This window comes from Ailuropoda melanoleuca, unplaced genomic scaffold, assembly GCF_002007445.2.
Source record: "Ailuropoda melanoleuca isolate Jingjing unplaced genomic scaffold, ASM200744v2 unplaced-scaffold5927, whole genome shotgun sequence".
Classification (NCBI taxonomy): Eukaryota; Metazoa; Chordata; class Mammalia; order Carnivora; family Ursidae; genus Ailuropoda; species Ailuropoda melanoleuca.
In genome coordinates this window covers 37,777-53,759 of record NW_023233025.1, presented here as the reverse complement: position 1 = coordinate 53,759, position 15,983 = coordinate 37,777, and the positions used below count along the sequence as shown (strand labels likewise).

Here is a 15,983-nt window from a genome sequence, read left to right as displayed (position 1 = left end):
TGGCCTTGCATGACATCTACTGGATTCAGATTAATTCTAGAACATAAGACAAATCCAAATTTCTGGTTAAAAGAGCTAAGGAGTTAAATGTCATCTGGGTAAAACCCAGCAGTATTTGAAAATGAGCTCACTTTCCAGGAGCCGCAGTACATGGTTCAGCGTGCCTGAAGGACACCTACCATGACCACCAACTGGGCGATGGGTCAACAGGGCAGGTGGCTTCTGGGGATGCAGCCAGACTCTGGCTTAGCTGCCATGCAAGTCAGGACCAAGAGCCATCCTGACAACAGCAGCTGGCCATGAGTGGAAGGACCTGGTGACCTGCCACGGATCCGTCAGCAGGGGAGGCACCCACACGTGCCATTGTGTGCCTGTGCACCGTTCCCCCAACGTGGTTCACGAGTCCTGAAGCTGCCAGATTAGTACACCGTCCTCCCTTCACCAACCCCTCTGGACCTCGGGCTACTCTGTCTGCAGGAAACAGTCCACACACATAGCATGGCACGTGGTACCCGTACCTCCAGTAAGATTTCCAGAGTGGTCCCAGCTCTGGGGCGACAGCTGAGGGCCCCTGCTCGCCTGTGAGCCCTGCTCTCGGGTCAGCTGGATGGCCTGTCCATCTCAGGAAAGTAAGTGCCATCACAACGCCAGGCGCAATGGACCCCCTTTAACTTAGGGACGTTACCCTCAGTGCTCAGGACATGTGAAGATAATGCTGTTCCACGTTCTGGAAAAGGCAGTGCTAGCTGGGTCTCCCCGCTCCACGTACTGAAATTTCAAGGGCTCTATGGTATCTTGTTAACTACAGAGGATTGATGGTTTGTGAACTGTGAGGCCCTGTGGAGCTCCTGGATGCACAGGGTGATGCTTTCTGACCCTGGAAAGTAAACGCAGTCACCTGGCACGTTTCTCCCCCAGGCGTGAAGGGAGAGCTGGTCTCCTTGGCCGAGTTATTCTGGGAAGCAACCTTGCTACCTGCCCTAGGCCAGGACTGTGGTGGGGGTGGCCACACCAGCCCATGAGTGTGCTTTGTACCACTAAACAGTACACACTAAACTGGATAAAATGGTCAATTTTAGGTAGTGTGCACTTTACCACAATTAAAAAATATATAGATGGTTATCATCATACGTCATGAGAAAGTCTTCAGTATCTTCCCAGTATTGTGACAGAACTTCACCTTAAATGGCCATATTTTGCACAAAGCTCATAGGCCTCTGCTCTCCCTTGGACACGTCTGTGTCTCCACGGTTCACCACACAGTTGATGTCCTAGACAGCTTGAATTCTACAATTATACTCACAAGGAACCTCACAGATTTAGAGCCAGGGCACATATCAGGGCCCTGTGGGGCAATCCTCACAGGGACACGGCTGGCTCTCCCCAGAATGGCTGTCACCTAGGGAGACTACTGGTACACCTCTTGATGGTGTTTTGGTGTTGGAGGCCTCCTATCACCCCTTCTGTGTTGGGAAAGGCCGACCTGGTAGCATAAATTACCCAAAAATAAATTTCAAGCTTGTTTTTTTTACAGAAACCGGTCTTTAATACCCTCTTTCTTTACGGCATGCATTTAAATAAATACCTGGAAGCACATCCCTTCGTAAGCACTTGAGTTAAATCTACAAAGGGACCCAAATGTTAAGTGTCTGTGTCTCTCAACGTCGGAATCTTGAGGGCAGGGACGACTCTGTTGGCTGAACGTAGATCAGTGCTCAGTATGTGACAGCGTCCAAACGCACTGTGGAATGAATACATTACCACGTGCTTGTAACTCTCCATCATCGAGTGCATTGGATGTAGATTACAAGAACACGTCCTTTGTTAGGCTGAGGATCTTTCCTTCTATCATGAGTTTTTAACACTGAATGGCCATAGAATCTTATCAAGTGCATTTTAAGCATCTATTGAGATACACATAAGGTTTACGTCCGTGAGTCTGTTCCTGCGGAAAAGATGACAAAAGAACCTGCTAATGTTAAGGGGTCCATGAACTCCTGAGACAAATCTAAAGGGTTCAGGCTGGCTTTAGCTTGTTTGTTGGGATACTGCTGGGTTTTATTTCTCTCCATTTTCATTAGGATGGTCAGCATCACCCCTTGGGGTGAAGGGGGTTATAAACTAAGACCCTGAAGTGAGTTACCTGCTCCTGTCTTCAACTATCCATTGGAACTGTGTGTAGAGCAGAGGGACTGTCTGTCCCCTGATGGTTTGGCCACTATGAGATGAGAACACTGGTCTTAGTGGCTGTCTGGCACATTAGTTAAGCAATTAATTCTATATCAGGAATCATTATGCATTGATGTTTTTTTTACCTCAGATGTAGTCCAAGTGTTTAAAACTGATTGATACCAAGTTGTTTCTAGAATCCCTTCATGGTGTTTATGAGTTTCTACTGCAGTTTCTTGCTCCTGATCAGTTTTTCCTTCCCTCCTTCCTTCTCTCTCCTCCCAATACTATCCTTTCTTCCCAACACTACCAGAGGCCTATTTTCATATTATTTTTAGAGAACTGTTCTCTGGTTCTGTTGATACTATTGTTTGTTTTCTGTTAATCACTTTTGCTGTTACTATTTTTATTTCCTTCTATTTTCTCTGAGTTTACTCTGCTGTTCTTTTATATAACGGAGTTGGATGCTGGCTCATTACTTTTCCATCTTCTTTTATTAACAAATGCCGTTGTGTCTATAATCCATTATTTTAAACCTATCTAAGAATTAATGTAATATTTTCATTATTATTCAAGTCAAAATATTCCTAATTTCCATTCTGCTTTCAGCCTTGTCTATGAGCTAGGTACTAGTGTTATTTTTTAATATTCAAATGTTTCTTTTTATTGATTTTTTTTTAAATCAGGGAAAGAGGCCTGAATACTAATTCTTTGGCATTTGTTAATATTTGCTTTGAGGAATGGTATATAATTTTTATAAATATCCCATGTGTTTGAAAAAAAAATGCATTCTGAACCTATTAGCTTCAGGATTCTATATATTATCTTTAGGTTTATTGTATACTGTGTTCTTCTGCAGTTTACTCATTTCACATCCAGTCTCCATGACAGTGGAAGGAGCTTTCTTAAAATACCCCACTCCAATTATGAACTTAACTAGTGCTGATTATATCTCAGTCCTATTTACTTTATATATTTGGAGACTGTCTTGTTGGGTGCACACAAGTTTAGAACTGTTACAGCTCTCTCTTGTGAAGGACTCCATACCTAATATTTTATAGCCCAACATTCACTATATTAGAGTAATACTAGCTATATTTTGGTTGGAATCGACCTTATATTTCTTTTTCCATCCATTTACTTACAAATGTTTTGTATCCTATACAGCTTTCATAAAAATACATGCCAAGCTCTGTTATTTAACCCAACCTGAGAACCGNACTCCATACCTAATATTTTATAGCCCAACATTCACTATATTAGAGTAATACTAGCTATATTTTGGTTGGAATCGACCTTATATTTCTTTTTCCATCCATTTACTTACAAATGTTTTGTATCCTATACAGCTTTCATAAAAATACATGCCAAGCTCTGTTATTTAACCCAACCTGAGAACATCTTTTATGGGCAATTGGACTCAACTTATATTTACTACAAAAAGCAATATATTTAGACTAATTTTGCCATCTTTTTTCATACTATTTGCCATACTCTCCCATTTTACATTTTCTTGCTTTCTACCAGATTGGGTTTTTTCCTACGGGGTTAGAAGTGAAATAATCTATTTCTATTCTTTAGTTGGTTGCCTGTAAATGCAGACCCAGCCTATCACAGCAAAAAACACACAATCATTATTTATACCCTCTTCCTGCGGTTCCTGATGCAGAATGTCAGCCACCCCTCCAGATGACAGGTACACTGCCTAGGGCTTTAGCCCCACCCTGCGGTCACACTAGGGAAACGAACCCATACTGTTAGTGCTGTCTTAATCAATGCCTGTGCAGATTCATTCACAAGGTCATTGTTGGCTCTCTGTTCTTTCTGCAGCTCATTATGTTCAGTACCTTTTTCCTTGAAACGCAACGTGGAATAGTTTTTAGAGTCTGAGTGGTAAATCTCCCCATCTTTATCTGATATTGCCTTTGTCCCCCTCTTTTTAAACACTTGTGTTCTGATATCAGTGGACTGGGTTGTGCTCAGCGGTTCAGGTGTATGTGCCTGGGTATGGATTCAGGCTTGACCCTGCTTTTGATTTTGTATTTCTACAATCTGAGAACTTACATCATTCTTTAATCCTGGAAATGTATTAGTACTTCCTTCTATTTTCTCACTTAAATCATTTATTATATATATGCTAGTTCTTATAGCTTCCATGCTTTCTACCTTTCTGTTCGTATTTTTCGCATCTTTAACTCTTCCTGCTTCTTTACATGAATCAATTACCCTAAAGTGCTCTAACAGAACCACACACACCTACGTGCACAGACCAACGTTCCCCCCCCATGATATCAGTGAGACACTACACAACATACAAAACACAAAATAAAACACATAAAAGCTGTGCGTCTAGGGATTGTGTGCACACAAACTGGTCATTTTTTACACCAGAAGGAAACACTGATAGACTGAATCCTCTAAAATTCAATTACAGACAATTCAAACCTGGTTCAGAGTCTGAATTTTCTCTTGGCACGTCATCATAAATGGCTTCTTCTGGATCTGGAATAAAAAGAGGGAAACATTAAAAACCAACCAAGACCACTCACGTACAATTTACACTGTTTAGGACCACAGCCTCTTATGATGCTGTAATTATTTAGAAAGTTAGTCTGTAAGGGCTAACTGGTGATAACCTACCAAAACATAAGTATTACTTCTGGGACAGGATGTTTCCTTGGGATTGAAGGATGACACTACACGAACCAGCTGCAAAATCTCTCCAACAGGGAGTTTTGTGGTTTCTAGACCAATTTAGTCCATTATTTTGTGTTCATCTATGTATCTCTATGTGGCTCTTCATAAATATTTTTAAGTTTACGAAGTTAATGTGTTCTGATATGCAAAAAAATGCAAAGGTGCTGTACACAGTTTCAGAAATAACGGGACAGCTCAAGTGGGGCTATATTAAAAGGAAACTGTTAAAATAAACCCATCGTTCCATGATATTCTGAACCTCTGGCTAGGAAAAGCAGGCTTAAGCAAGGGTGCGAAGGTTCACCTGTTAGGGTAAAATCTCTCCACCTGTATTATGTGGAACATTCATGTCCTCTGAAATTACAACAAGCTTTCTTAAGATAAAGCGAGGACCCTCCACGGGCAAACTACTCAGCGTACACTGAATGAGAAGGTCATGTACAAGAGCATGTGTGAAACCAGAAATGCATTTAAATATTTGTAAGAGTTCGGGCCACACGTGGAAATCAACCACACTACAAAGTCACTGGTGACTAAGCAACAGCAAGAAAATGAGCTAAATACACTGAACACTTCCTCTGACATTAAGCCATTGTTACATTATGGGAGCAAATTCGGGAACGCTCCTCATTCTCTTGCTGCTGTCAAGCTGCCATATGATAGACACTTGCTTCCTTGTAATATTAACTGCAACCACGATAAGCATTTCTACTCCTGTTAGATAATGTGAGGGATGCTTGTCTGTGGACCCTTGGAAAACACAGCTGTGAACCGCACAAGCCCACTACACGCGGATTTGTTTTTGATGTCTGCGGTACATTCTGCAAATGTATTTTCACTTTTTTATGATTTTTCTAATAACATTTTTTTTCTCTAGATTATTGTAAGACTGCAGTATATAACACATACATAAAATATGGGTTAGTTGACTGTGTATGTGATCTGGAAGGNATCTTTTATGGGCAATTGGACTCAACTTATATTTACTACAAAAAGCAATATATTTAGACTAATTTTGCCATCTTTTTTCATACTATTTGCCATACTCTCCCATTTTACATTTTCTTGCTTTCTACCAGATTGGGTTTTTTCCTACGGGGTTAGAAGTGAAATAATCTATTTCTATTCTTTAGTTGGTTGCCTGTAAATGCAGACCCAGCCTATCACAGCAAAAAACACACAATCATTATTTATACCCTCTTCCTGCGGTTCCTGATGCAGAATGTCAGCCACCCCTCCAGATGACAGGTACACTGCCTAGGGCTTTAGCCCCACCCTGCGGTCACACTAGGGAAACGAACCCATACTGTTAGTGCTGTCTTAATCAATGCCTGTGCAGATTCATTCACAAGGTCATTGTTGGCTCTCTGTTCTTTCTGCAGCTCATTATGTTCAGTACCTTTTTCCTTGAAACGCAACGTGGAATAGTTTTTAGAGTCTGAGTGGTAAATCTCCCCATCTTTATCTGATATTGCCTTTGTCCCCCTCTTTTTAAACACTTGTGTTCTGATATCAGTGGACTGGGTTGTGCTCAGCGGTTCAGGTGTATGTGCCTGGGTATGGATTCAGGCTTGACCCTGCTTTTGATTTTGTATTTCTACAATCTGAGAACTTACATCATTCTTTAATCCTGGAAATGTATTAGTACTTCCTTCTATTTTCTCACTTAAATCATTTATTATATATATGCTAGTTCTTATAGCTTCCATGCTTTCTACCTTTCTGTTCGTATTTTTCGCATCTTTAACTCTTCCTGCTTCTTTACATGAATCAATTACCCTAAAGTGCTCTAACAGAACCACACACACCTACGTGCACAGACCAACGTTCCCCCCCCATGATATCAGTGAGACACTACACAACATACAAAACACAAAATAAAACACATAAAAGCTGTGCGTCTAGGGATTGTGTGCACACAAACTGGTCATTTTTTACACCAGAAGGAAACACTGATAGACTGAATCCTCTAAAATTCAATTACAGACAATTCAAACCTGGTTCAGAGTCTGAATTTTCTCTTGGCACGTCATCATAAATGGCTTCTTCTGGATCTGGAATAAAAAGAGGGAAACATTAAAAACCAACCAAGACCACTCACGTACAATTTACACTGTTTAGGACCACAGCCTCTTATGATGCTGTAATTATTTAGAAAGTTAGTCTGTAAGGGCTAACTGGTGATAACCTACCAAAACATAAGTATTACTTCTGGGACAGGATGTTTCCTTGGGATTGAAGGATGACACTACACGAACCAGCTGCAAAATCTCTCCAACAGGGAGTTTTGTGGTTTCTAGACCAATTTAGTCCATTATTTTGTGTTCATCTATGTATCTCTATGTGGCTCTTCATAAATATTTTTAAGTTTACGAAGTTAATGTGTTCTGATATGCAAAAAAATGCAAAGGTGCTGTACACAGTTTCAGAAATAACGGGACAGCTCAAGTGGGGCTATATTAAAAGGAAACTGTTAAAATAAACCCATCGTTCCATGATATTCTGAACCTCTGGCTAGGAAAAGCAGGCTTAAGCAAGGGTGCGAAGGTTCACCTGTTAGGGTAAAATCTCTCCACCTGTATTATGTGGAACATTCATGTCCTCTGAAATTACAACAAGCTTTCTTAAGATAAAGCGAGGACCCTCCACGGGCAAACTACTCAGCGTACACTGAATGAGAAGGTCATGTACAAGAGCATGTGTGAAACCAGAAATGCATTTAAATATTTGTAAGAGTTCGGGCCACACGTGGAAATCAACCACACTACAAAGTCACTGGTGACTAAGCAACAGCAAGAAAATGAGCTAAATACACTGAACACTTCCTCTGACATTAAGCCATTGTTACATTATGGGAGCAAATTCGGGAACGCTCCTCATTCTCTTGCTGCTGTCAAGCCGCCATATGATAGACACTTGCTTCCTTGTAATATTAACTGCAACCACGATAAGCATTTCTACTCCTGTTAGATAATGTGAGGGATGCTTGTCTGTGGACCCTTGGAAAACACAGCTGTGAACCGCACAAGCCCACTACACGCGGATTTGTTTTTGATGTCTGCGGTACATTCTGCAAATGTATGTTCACTTTTTTATGATTTTTCTAATAACATTTTTTTTCTCTAGATTATTGTAAGACTGCAGTATATAACACATACATAAAATATGGGTTAGTTGACTGTGTATGTGATCTGGAAGGCTTCCGGCCAACAGGAGGCTATTATTAGTGGTTAAGTTTTGGGGGAGTCAAAAGTTATACCCAGAGATTTTTTAATGTGTTATTCTAATTAACTGCCACTTATGTAACAAAACAACGGGAGAAAGTCAGACAAATTTTACTTTGGAAATAACATTGCTAGAGAACTGGAAGATATTAACACCTCATCCTGTAATGACCCAATTTGGCAGCCCCCAGCAGAATCATCTATTTATGCTAAGTTCCTTGTTTCACAATGCCATAATTAAAACGAGAATGACACGTTCCAGGAGATAATTTAATAATTAGGAGACAGTTAAGACAGTTCTCCCTTGGAAGTCAATCATATAAAATAATTATATAAAAATTAGTAAGCCAGTGGATAATAAGGAGATAATTAGAAAAGCCACCTGTACTTTTCTTTAAAAATTAAAAATCGTATGTGGTTAAAAATAGCTCAGCTTTCTAAATCACATGTGGAACAGAAGATCTGGTATGCCATCTGGACGGTGGGCTGGCTTAACCAGCCACCCACCCCGTTTTCAAAATGGTACCATGAGAAAGCATCTTAGAATCCCAAGAAAAATACCTGGTTGATGTCTCAGTGGTGACTTGCTGACTAAGGGCCCGGGTCAAAGCATCAGTTCCCCAAATGTAGGACTATCATGACAAAACCCAAACACTGTACGAGGAAGAAACAATGAGGAACGTATACGGGCAGGGACGGGGCGAGCGGAGATGTTCCGACAGGATCTAAAAGAAGGGCTGCAGAGAGTGCCGGGTCAGCCCTGGTCAGCACCTGAGCTACATGAACACACGGCTGAAGTGTTCCATCAGAATAGGACATGAGAATCATCAGCAGAACCTGACAAGAACACACGGTTCCCCTGGGGTGGCATCCCCACGGAGCGCGGCGAGGATCCCGGGGCGGCCCTGCCAGGTTCCTGGTGACTCGGTACCTACTCTCCATCCACGCGGTGTTGGCTGGGTCCGCAACCCAGCGGGCAAGCGCACTGTCCTCCTTACGCACCCGGTCGTCACTAAGAGAAAACAAAGCACAGAATCACAACAGCGGAATGCTGCCCATCATGAGACCACTGGATGTCCCCGGAGGGTACAGACGCTTCACCGTATGTACATTCTATGTTCCCCAGAGATTATCACAGATGCTCTGTGCTGAGCATCCTGTCTTCTGAGCTGCTGCCTGTGCACTTCACAGTACGACAAGCCTGCTCACACCCACAGTCTGGACCCGTGTATGAGGACCCGCGCGTAAGATTCCCACCATACCTTCCCACTCTGCTTTCTCAGGGCACCCTTTAAAATCAACAGAGTTAAGCCCTTGACAAGCTAGTGACCTCTGCTCCACTCTTACCTAGTAAGTGACAGGTGCTGGTGGCCTGGCTCCGTATCTATGGGAGCAGAGGACGCCCTGTCCCCAGCTCACTGCACCACCCTGGTCCTTGGATGTACAAGGCATAGATCTGGTGACCAGGCTGCCTTTGTGCCAAAGCTATGCCTTCCATCAGTCACCCCGGGGTTTTCACCCCCACACCGGTCACTGGAAGGCTGAGGGAGCTACGTGTGGACACGTGCGGAGGCTTCTGCCCCCTCACTCAGCCGGTCCTAACCTGCACGTTCCCAATTTAACAGCCCAGCTGCAGCATCTCAACACAGAGCCCAAGTTCAAACTTTCATGCCTGGCTATCTAGGAGTGCCCTCAAAGGCCCACCATATGCACAGCATCACAGATACGAGAAGACATGAAGTCCCTGTCCCAGAAGACCCGAACTGTCTTCCGGTTTTCCACCAGAACTTCTCGAGGGTCAGTTAGGTGTCACACACGGGAGGAGTTGGAAAGACACACCGGAGTGACCAACGGGCCTTTGGGGCCTCCAGGAACAGGTTAGTGGGAAAAATTAATGATCACACCACCAGAAATTAACAATGCTCACAACGTGACTGGTGGTGTGCTCACAGAGCGGGCCCCAGGGGCCAAGGCACGGGTCTCACAGAGGGACGGGGACGCTGTCTTGCAGGCAATGGCAGGCCGCTGCAATGAGATCAGATTCACTCAACAGATGGAGCGCTGCCTTGGGGAGAGGGACACAGCGCTGGGGAAGGTCTCAGCGGCACGCATGGGAGCACGCTGCAGGAAAAACTTGGCGCCGCAAAAGCACTTCCCCGGAAGGGAGAGAGCCTGGAACGCCGGTCAGCACCCCGAGATGAACACAGGGCGCTCTGCAGACCGTCCATATGGATGAAAGAATCCTTAATACGGAGTTGATGCCACACTTCACAGTAAGTGACAGAGGTGGTGGAGGTCACTGCCGGGTGGTCTCTTCCGTTACCATCATTTTTGTTTGTTTGCTATTAGTTCTAAGATTTAAATATTTGCAAGACTNGGTGGTGGAGGTCACTGCCGGGTGGTCTCTTCCGTTACCATCATTTTTGTTTGTTTGCTATTAGTTCTAAGAGTTAAATATTTGCAAGACTGGGGCGCCTGGGTGGCACAGTGGTTAAGCGTCTGCCTTCAGCTCAGGGTGTGATCCCGGCGTTATGGGATCGAGCCCCACATCAGGCTTCTCTGCTATGAGCCTGCTTCTTCCTCTCCCACTCCCCCTGCCTGTGTTCCCTCTCTCGCTGGCTGTCTCTATCTCTGTCAAATAAATAAATAAAATCTAAAAAAAAAAATATTTGCAAGACTGAGAGGCCAGGGAAGATGGTAAAGGTCTTCAAATTGTCCAGATCACTGACACTAGCTCCTGGAGGACGCGTTGTGGGCGCGCATGAGGAAATAAATGGAGTCAGTCCTGCACTTAGTCGAAGAATCTGTCACATTAAAAAAAATATTCTTCTACTTTTTAAGTCTAAAATTACATCAAAATAACATTAAGTAAAAAAGAGAATATCTGAAGCAAGTATGGATGATATTTTAAACTATTCCTGAGTGTTTCCATATGTTTAAACAAGGTCGCACTTTGGAAAACAGTTTGAGGTTACCCTCTCACGTTGTTTCACATCCTTTAGGTTCTAACAAATCATCCCTTCAGCAGATATATTTCCCATCATGAAGTTTAGATTACCAGTGATAATGTGCCCCCTACTCCTCTTTCATTATATACAGACCCTGATTCTAATGAAGGGTCTTGAGTGGATCTACTTGGTGACACACGTAATGTAATCCAGGTAGAAAACCCTGCAAGTGTGTACCTACCTCCGGAGATCACACTCATTTTGGGAGGAGGGCACTTTTGTACTTTCAGAGGCCAGCCTACTGTCCGAAAGGAAAAGCCAAGTGAGTGTGAGAACAGCAGACCAAGGCCAAGGACTCCCAGCTGCGTGCATGAGTCCACATGCCCGAGACAGGACCCTGCGCTCTCACTGTCTGCTTTGCTGTTACTCTCCTACCTCTGATGCCTAGGACGTGCCGGGCATGCAGTAAATGCTTGGCAAATTAAGATACAACTAAGCTAAATGGTAACAAACAAACACACCCACCATGCACCAAACAGGGTACCAGGCCAGGCGGTAGACACTCTAACACGTGGTAAAAGCTGGTCAAACAAAATGGCCTTTAACTGATCAAACGTTACAAAAAACAAAAAAGGAGATTATAAATTGATAAAAGGTTCAGTACAACAAGATGTAACAATTATAAACACATGCACAGCTAACCAAGGAACCCCAAAATAAATGAAGCAAAAATGCACAGAATGGAAGACAGAAATAGACGGTCTCACAATGATAGCTGGAGACATCAATCTAGCACTTCCAATGATGGAACCATAAGGCAGAAGACCCGTAAGAACGCCACAAATCAACCAGACCTAACACACTGTTCAGAACATGCCACTCAACCTCACAGGCTTAACTACAAAACTCTTAGAAGAAAACATGGTGAGAGGGCTTCAGGACACTGGATTTGCCAACCATTTACCGGATAGGACACCAAAAGTACAGGCAATATAAAAGAAAAAAATACATAAGTTGGACTTTATCAAAATTAAAAACTTTTATACAAAGGAAACTACCAAGAGAGTGAAAGGCAGCCCACAGAATGGGAGAAAACATTCACAAATCACGTAACCAATAATGGATTAATATTGATACTAATAAAGAATACCTACAACTCAAAAAGAACAAAAAACTGAATTCAGGAAAAAGTAAAGGACTTGAAAGACGTTCCTCCAAAGAAGACATACAAATGGGCAACAGGACATGAAGTGGTGCTCACATCATCAGTCACCAAGGAGATGCACATCAAAGCCACCACGAGGACCATACCACACTCAGCAGCATGACTATAATCTTTAAAAATGGAAAGTAACTTAGGTGATCTTATGGAGAAATCGGAACTTGTACACTGCTGGTGGGAATGTAAAATGGCACAGCCTCTGTGGAAGACAGTTTGCTGTTCCTCAAAAGTTAAATAGAGACTCATCACAAAACCCAGCAGTTCTGCTCCCAAGTATAGAGCCAAAGGGATAAGGAGCAAGGACTCAGATGCTTGTACACCAGTGTTCACAACAGCATTATTCACAAGAGCCCAAACGTGGAAACTACCCAAGAGTCCACTGAGAGGTCAATATGTACTCACAGAGGAATAATGTTCAGGCTTGGAGAGGACGGCAATCTGGACACATCCTACAAGATGGCGGAGTCTTGCAAACATGATGCAAAGTGAAATAAGTCAGACACAAAAGGACAACTACCGTGATTCCAATTACATGAATTAGCTAGATTAGGCAAACTCGTAGAGACACAACACAGAATGGAGATTCTCTAGGGCTGGAGGTAGGGGAATGGTAAATTACTACAGAATGGGTAGAGTTTCCGTTTAAGAAGATGAAAAATGCTGAAAGTAGATAGTAGTGATGTTGGTACAACACAGTAAATGCACGAGATGCCACTACATTTTATACTTAAAATGGTTAAAATGGCAAAATTTTATGTTATATAGATTTTAACACAATTTTAAAACAGACGATGCAATGTACCAAAACCCACCAGACAGTACACTTGAAACAGGCATGGTGTGCGATTATACCTCCACAGAGCTGCCCATAACACCACACAGGCCCACCCACCATGCGCCCAGCACACTGCCAGGCTAACCCTTGGTAAACCTGGTCTTTAACTTTGTAGAATGCTTAGCCCAACAGCAGAAGAGGACACTGGAAAAAACAGTGAGGACACACAGCAATCAGCTTTAAAGCAGGTGTGCCTACACAGCTCTGGAAGAATGAAAGAGGGAATTTTATAAAATGGGACATTTAGGCAGGGTTGTGAAATGGAAGTAGGAGTTCACCTGGAAGATGGGATTTTTCCCAAGCATCCCAGGCAGATGACATAGCATTTTTGAAGGCAAGTGGCATGAAAGAAAGATCTAGAATCCTCAAATCAGTTTGGAGGATTCTGGATGAAAAGTGGGTTAGACACACTGTAAACACACCCCCGCCCAACCCACCACAGGATTCTGAGACCCTCTACGATGCTAAAGCACACAGAGTGTCAGCTACACGGAGCCCGAGGAGCGCGCGTCTTCCTGGTCTACCTGCCTGTGCATTCAGACGGCCTGTCTTTCCACAGAGCACGAACACCTTGCAGAGTCCTCGTATTCCGGAGAACCCACGAGGGTACAGAAGACAGAGCTGCCCAGGACCTGCGAGGGGCGGGTCTCGGGCTGGGCCAGGCCCGCACGGTGACCACCTCACAGCACCGAGGCCGGGCAGGGCAGCACCGCGCACCACTGCACTCCACATCTCAGGGAAGGGTCGTGAGCTCAGAGCACGTGTGGAAAATTAACAAACGTACCTGTTCGTTGGAGCCTCAGGACTTAAGGAATTAACCTGGCTGTCTTCTACTTTCTGTGTTTCTGTGAGGAAAGAAAAAAATTCACACGGTTTTAGGCTTAGGGCAAAATACATACGGAGCGGATTTTTAGCCTTAAAATGGTTTTATAATTTTTTCAATGATAAGCTTATCTTAGCATAAAATGATTACCAGATAGATTCAGAGTTTTTTCAGGTTTTACATAAGATGTATTTAAAATAGGATTGCAGTAAAAAGCGATATCCAAAAGCCCTCTGAAACAGCTGGCATTAAAATGGTACCCTGAAGGAATCAAGCTAGAGTGACAAACCTATTTTTTCTCATTCTTAACTTTTCACGGAAATTTAGAATTGTGATTTATTCTTTGAAAGTGTGTCTAAATGGCAGCCTCCAAAGATTTTCGAGGGAGAAAAAGTTATGTTCACGATACCTGACAACCAACCTTTCATATACTCATGTGCATGTGCACACACTTACAAACTCACACACATGCACACACACACAAACACACACACATATGCTTACACACAAAGTCTGTCACACGTGTCCCGGCTGATGGCTGTTCTCCCACCTCTGGGTTTGGTTTACCAAGAGGGTGATAAGCTCAGGACAAAAGGCCATGTGCTCAACCAAGGCCCAGTGGGTAATGTCTACGCTGGGAAACTGTCCATAAAAAGACTTTAAGAAAGGATTGACGGGGTTCCACACAAGCATTCGAACGCTTTCAAACTGCTCAACAGTTGACTCCAGGTGCACAAGAGCTGTGCTCAGTATAATTAGCTTGCAGACCTCACCCATAAAAATGGTCCCCTGATCCTGATAAATACTAGCAAATACCCTTCCTCAGTAGCGGGGAGCTCCCTAGCAGTGCAGCAGGGACCACACAGACAGGAACTCATCGCGTTCTCAAGGCCACTGAACGGTAGGCATCTCCCGAGGATCATACGTCAGGTCAGAGGCAGGGTCAGGATTTGAACTCAAACCTGCACCCCCTTCCAAAGACTGCTCTTCCCGCCACACCACTCTGCCCCAAAGAATGACCCACAGGACCTCCCAAAAGACAAAAGCTATTCGACAAAGTCGCTGAAAAAAGGACATTAATTGGCAGCAAACACACTTCACACCATGATCATTTTCCCTGTGGCTGGGACGAGGTCACCACTCCCCATCCCTGAACGCACACCACCCAGGCCTCATCTCGACTCCCCACCCAAAATGATGCTTTCTTTCCCTGGGCTCCCCCTTTCAAGAAAGGGGATGCACCCCAAAGGTGATGCACCTCTGTCTGCTCACACACGAGAACTTGGATAAGGGGAGGTCAGGAGAAGGTGAGCATACTCAGTTGTTCTCTCTCTGGCCACACCAACTGCTCATCCCTTATTGTCCTGAAAAGATCTGGAAGCTTGTGCCAAGAAGCACAGCACCATGAGTTTCTGGCCATTGGAGGACCAGTAAAGAACAGAAGGGGAACCTCGGAATCTTTTTTCAAACTAGGTTTTGGGCAGGGAGGAAGAGAAGGGGTTTTGGCTGTTCCTGTGTCTGAGGGCCGTGTTCCAGGTGAGGCAGCCTCCGTACTAGGGAGCCTGTGCCCCTGCAGAGCCAGGAGGCCCCCCATATCCATGGGAGAACCACAAGATGCACAGCAGGCCACCAGCACAGGTCTGATGCCTGGACCCCAGCCCCACACTGCACTCCAGGCTTTCCTCAAGACCTCGGGAAAGAGAGCCTGGTGCACCTGTTTATCTTTAAAGGCTCAAGAAACAAACATAGACCCGTGTTCTGGGATCTGGGAACTTACAATAGTGTTTATTATGATAGGGTTTTGTTAATGGCTCTAGGATAACAGCACAAAAAGAAGCCAATGATTTTTAAATATGCTAATTTACTTAAAAATAAATTAGTGTTCAATTATTTACAGTAACCAAATGATCTGAAAATAAGCAAATTAATGTAAGAACGTGTTCCTTAATCTTTTTTTAATTGCATAATCTACTTCCTTATTTTTAAATCGTTCCTACTCTTTAGACTACAAAATATGAACAGCATGGCTGATCCTGGTGAATTTCCAAGATTCCTGCCAAGTACA

General features: G+C 43.6%; 1 protein-coding gene across 7 annotated transcripts in view; it reads right to left on the bottom strand.

Moving 5' to 3' along the window:
* The window catches only part of ARHGEF10 (Rho guanine nucleotide exchange factor 10), a 76,966-nt gene extending 62,974 nt beyond the window's left edge, over positions 1 to 13,992 (bottom strand). For 4 of the 7 annotated variants that reach the window (XM_034652374.1, XM_034652376.1, XM_034652377.1 and 1 more), the window contains exons 1-3: positions 13,880 to 13,992; positions 9,026 to 9,102; positions 6,864 to 6,920 (exon numbers count right to left, since the gene is read on the bottom strand). In XM_034652374.1, coding sequence (XP_034508265.1) covers positions 6,864 to 6,920; positions 9,026 to 9,102; positions 13,880 to 13,992 — 247 coding nt within the window. Of the gene's footprint in view, positions 1 to 1,585; positions 1,742 to 4,614; positions 4,672 to 6,863; positions 6,921 to 9,025; positions 9,105 to 13,879 lie in introns of those variants that run through there. The other 3 variants (XM_034652375.1, XM_034652378.1, XM_034652379.1) reach the window with 2 other exon arrangements.
* Between the last annotated feature and the right edge of the window lie 1,991 nt (positions 13,993 to 15,983).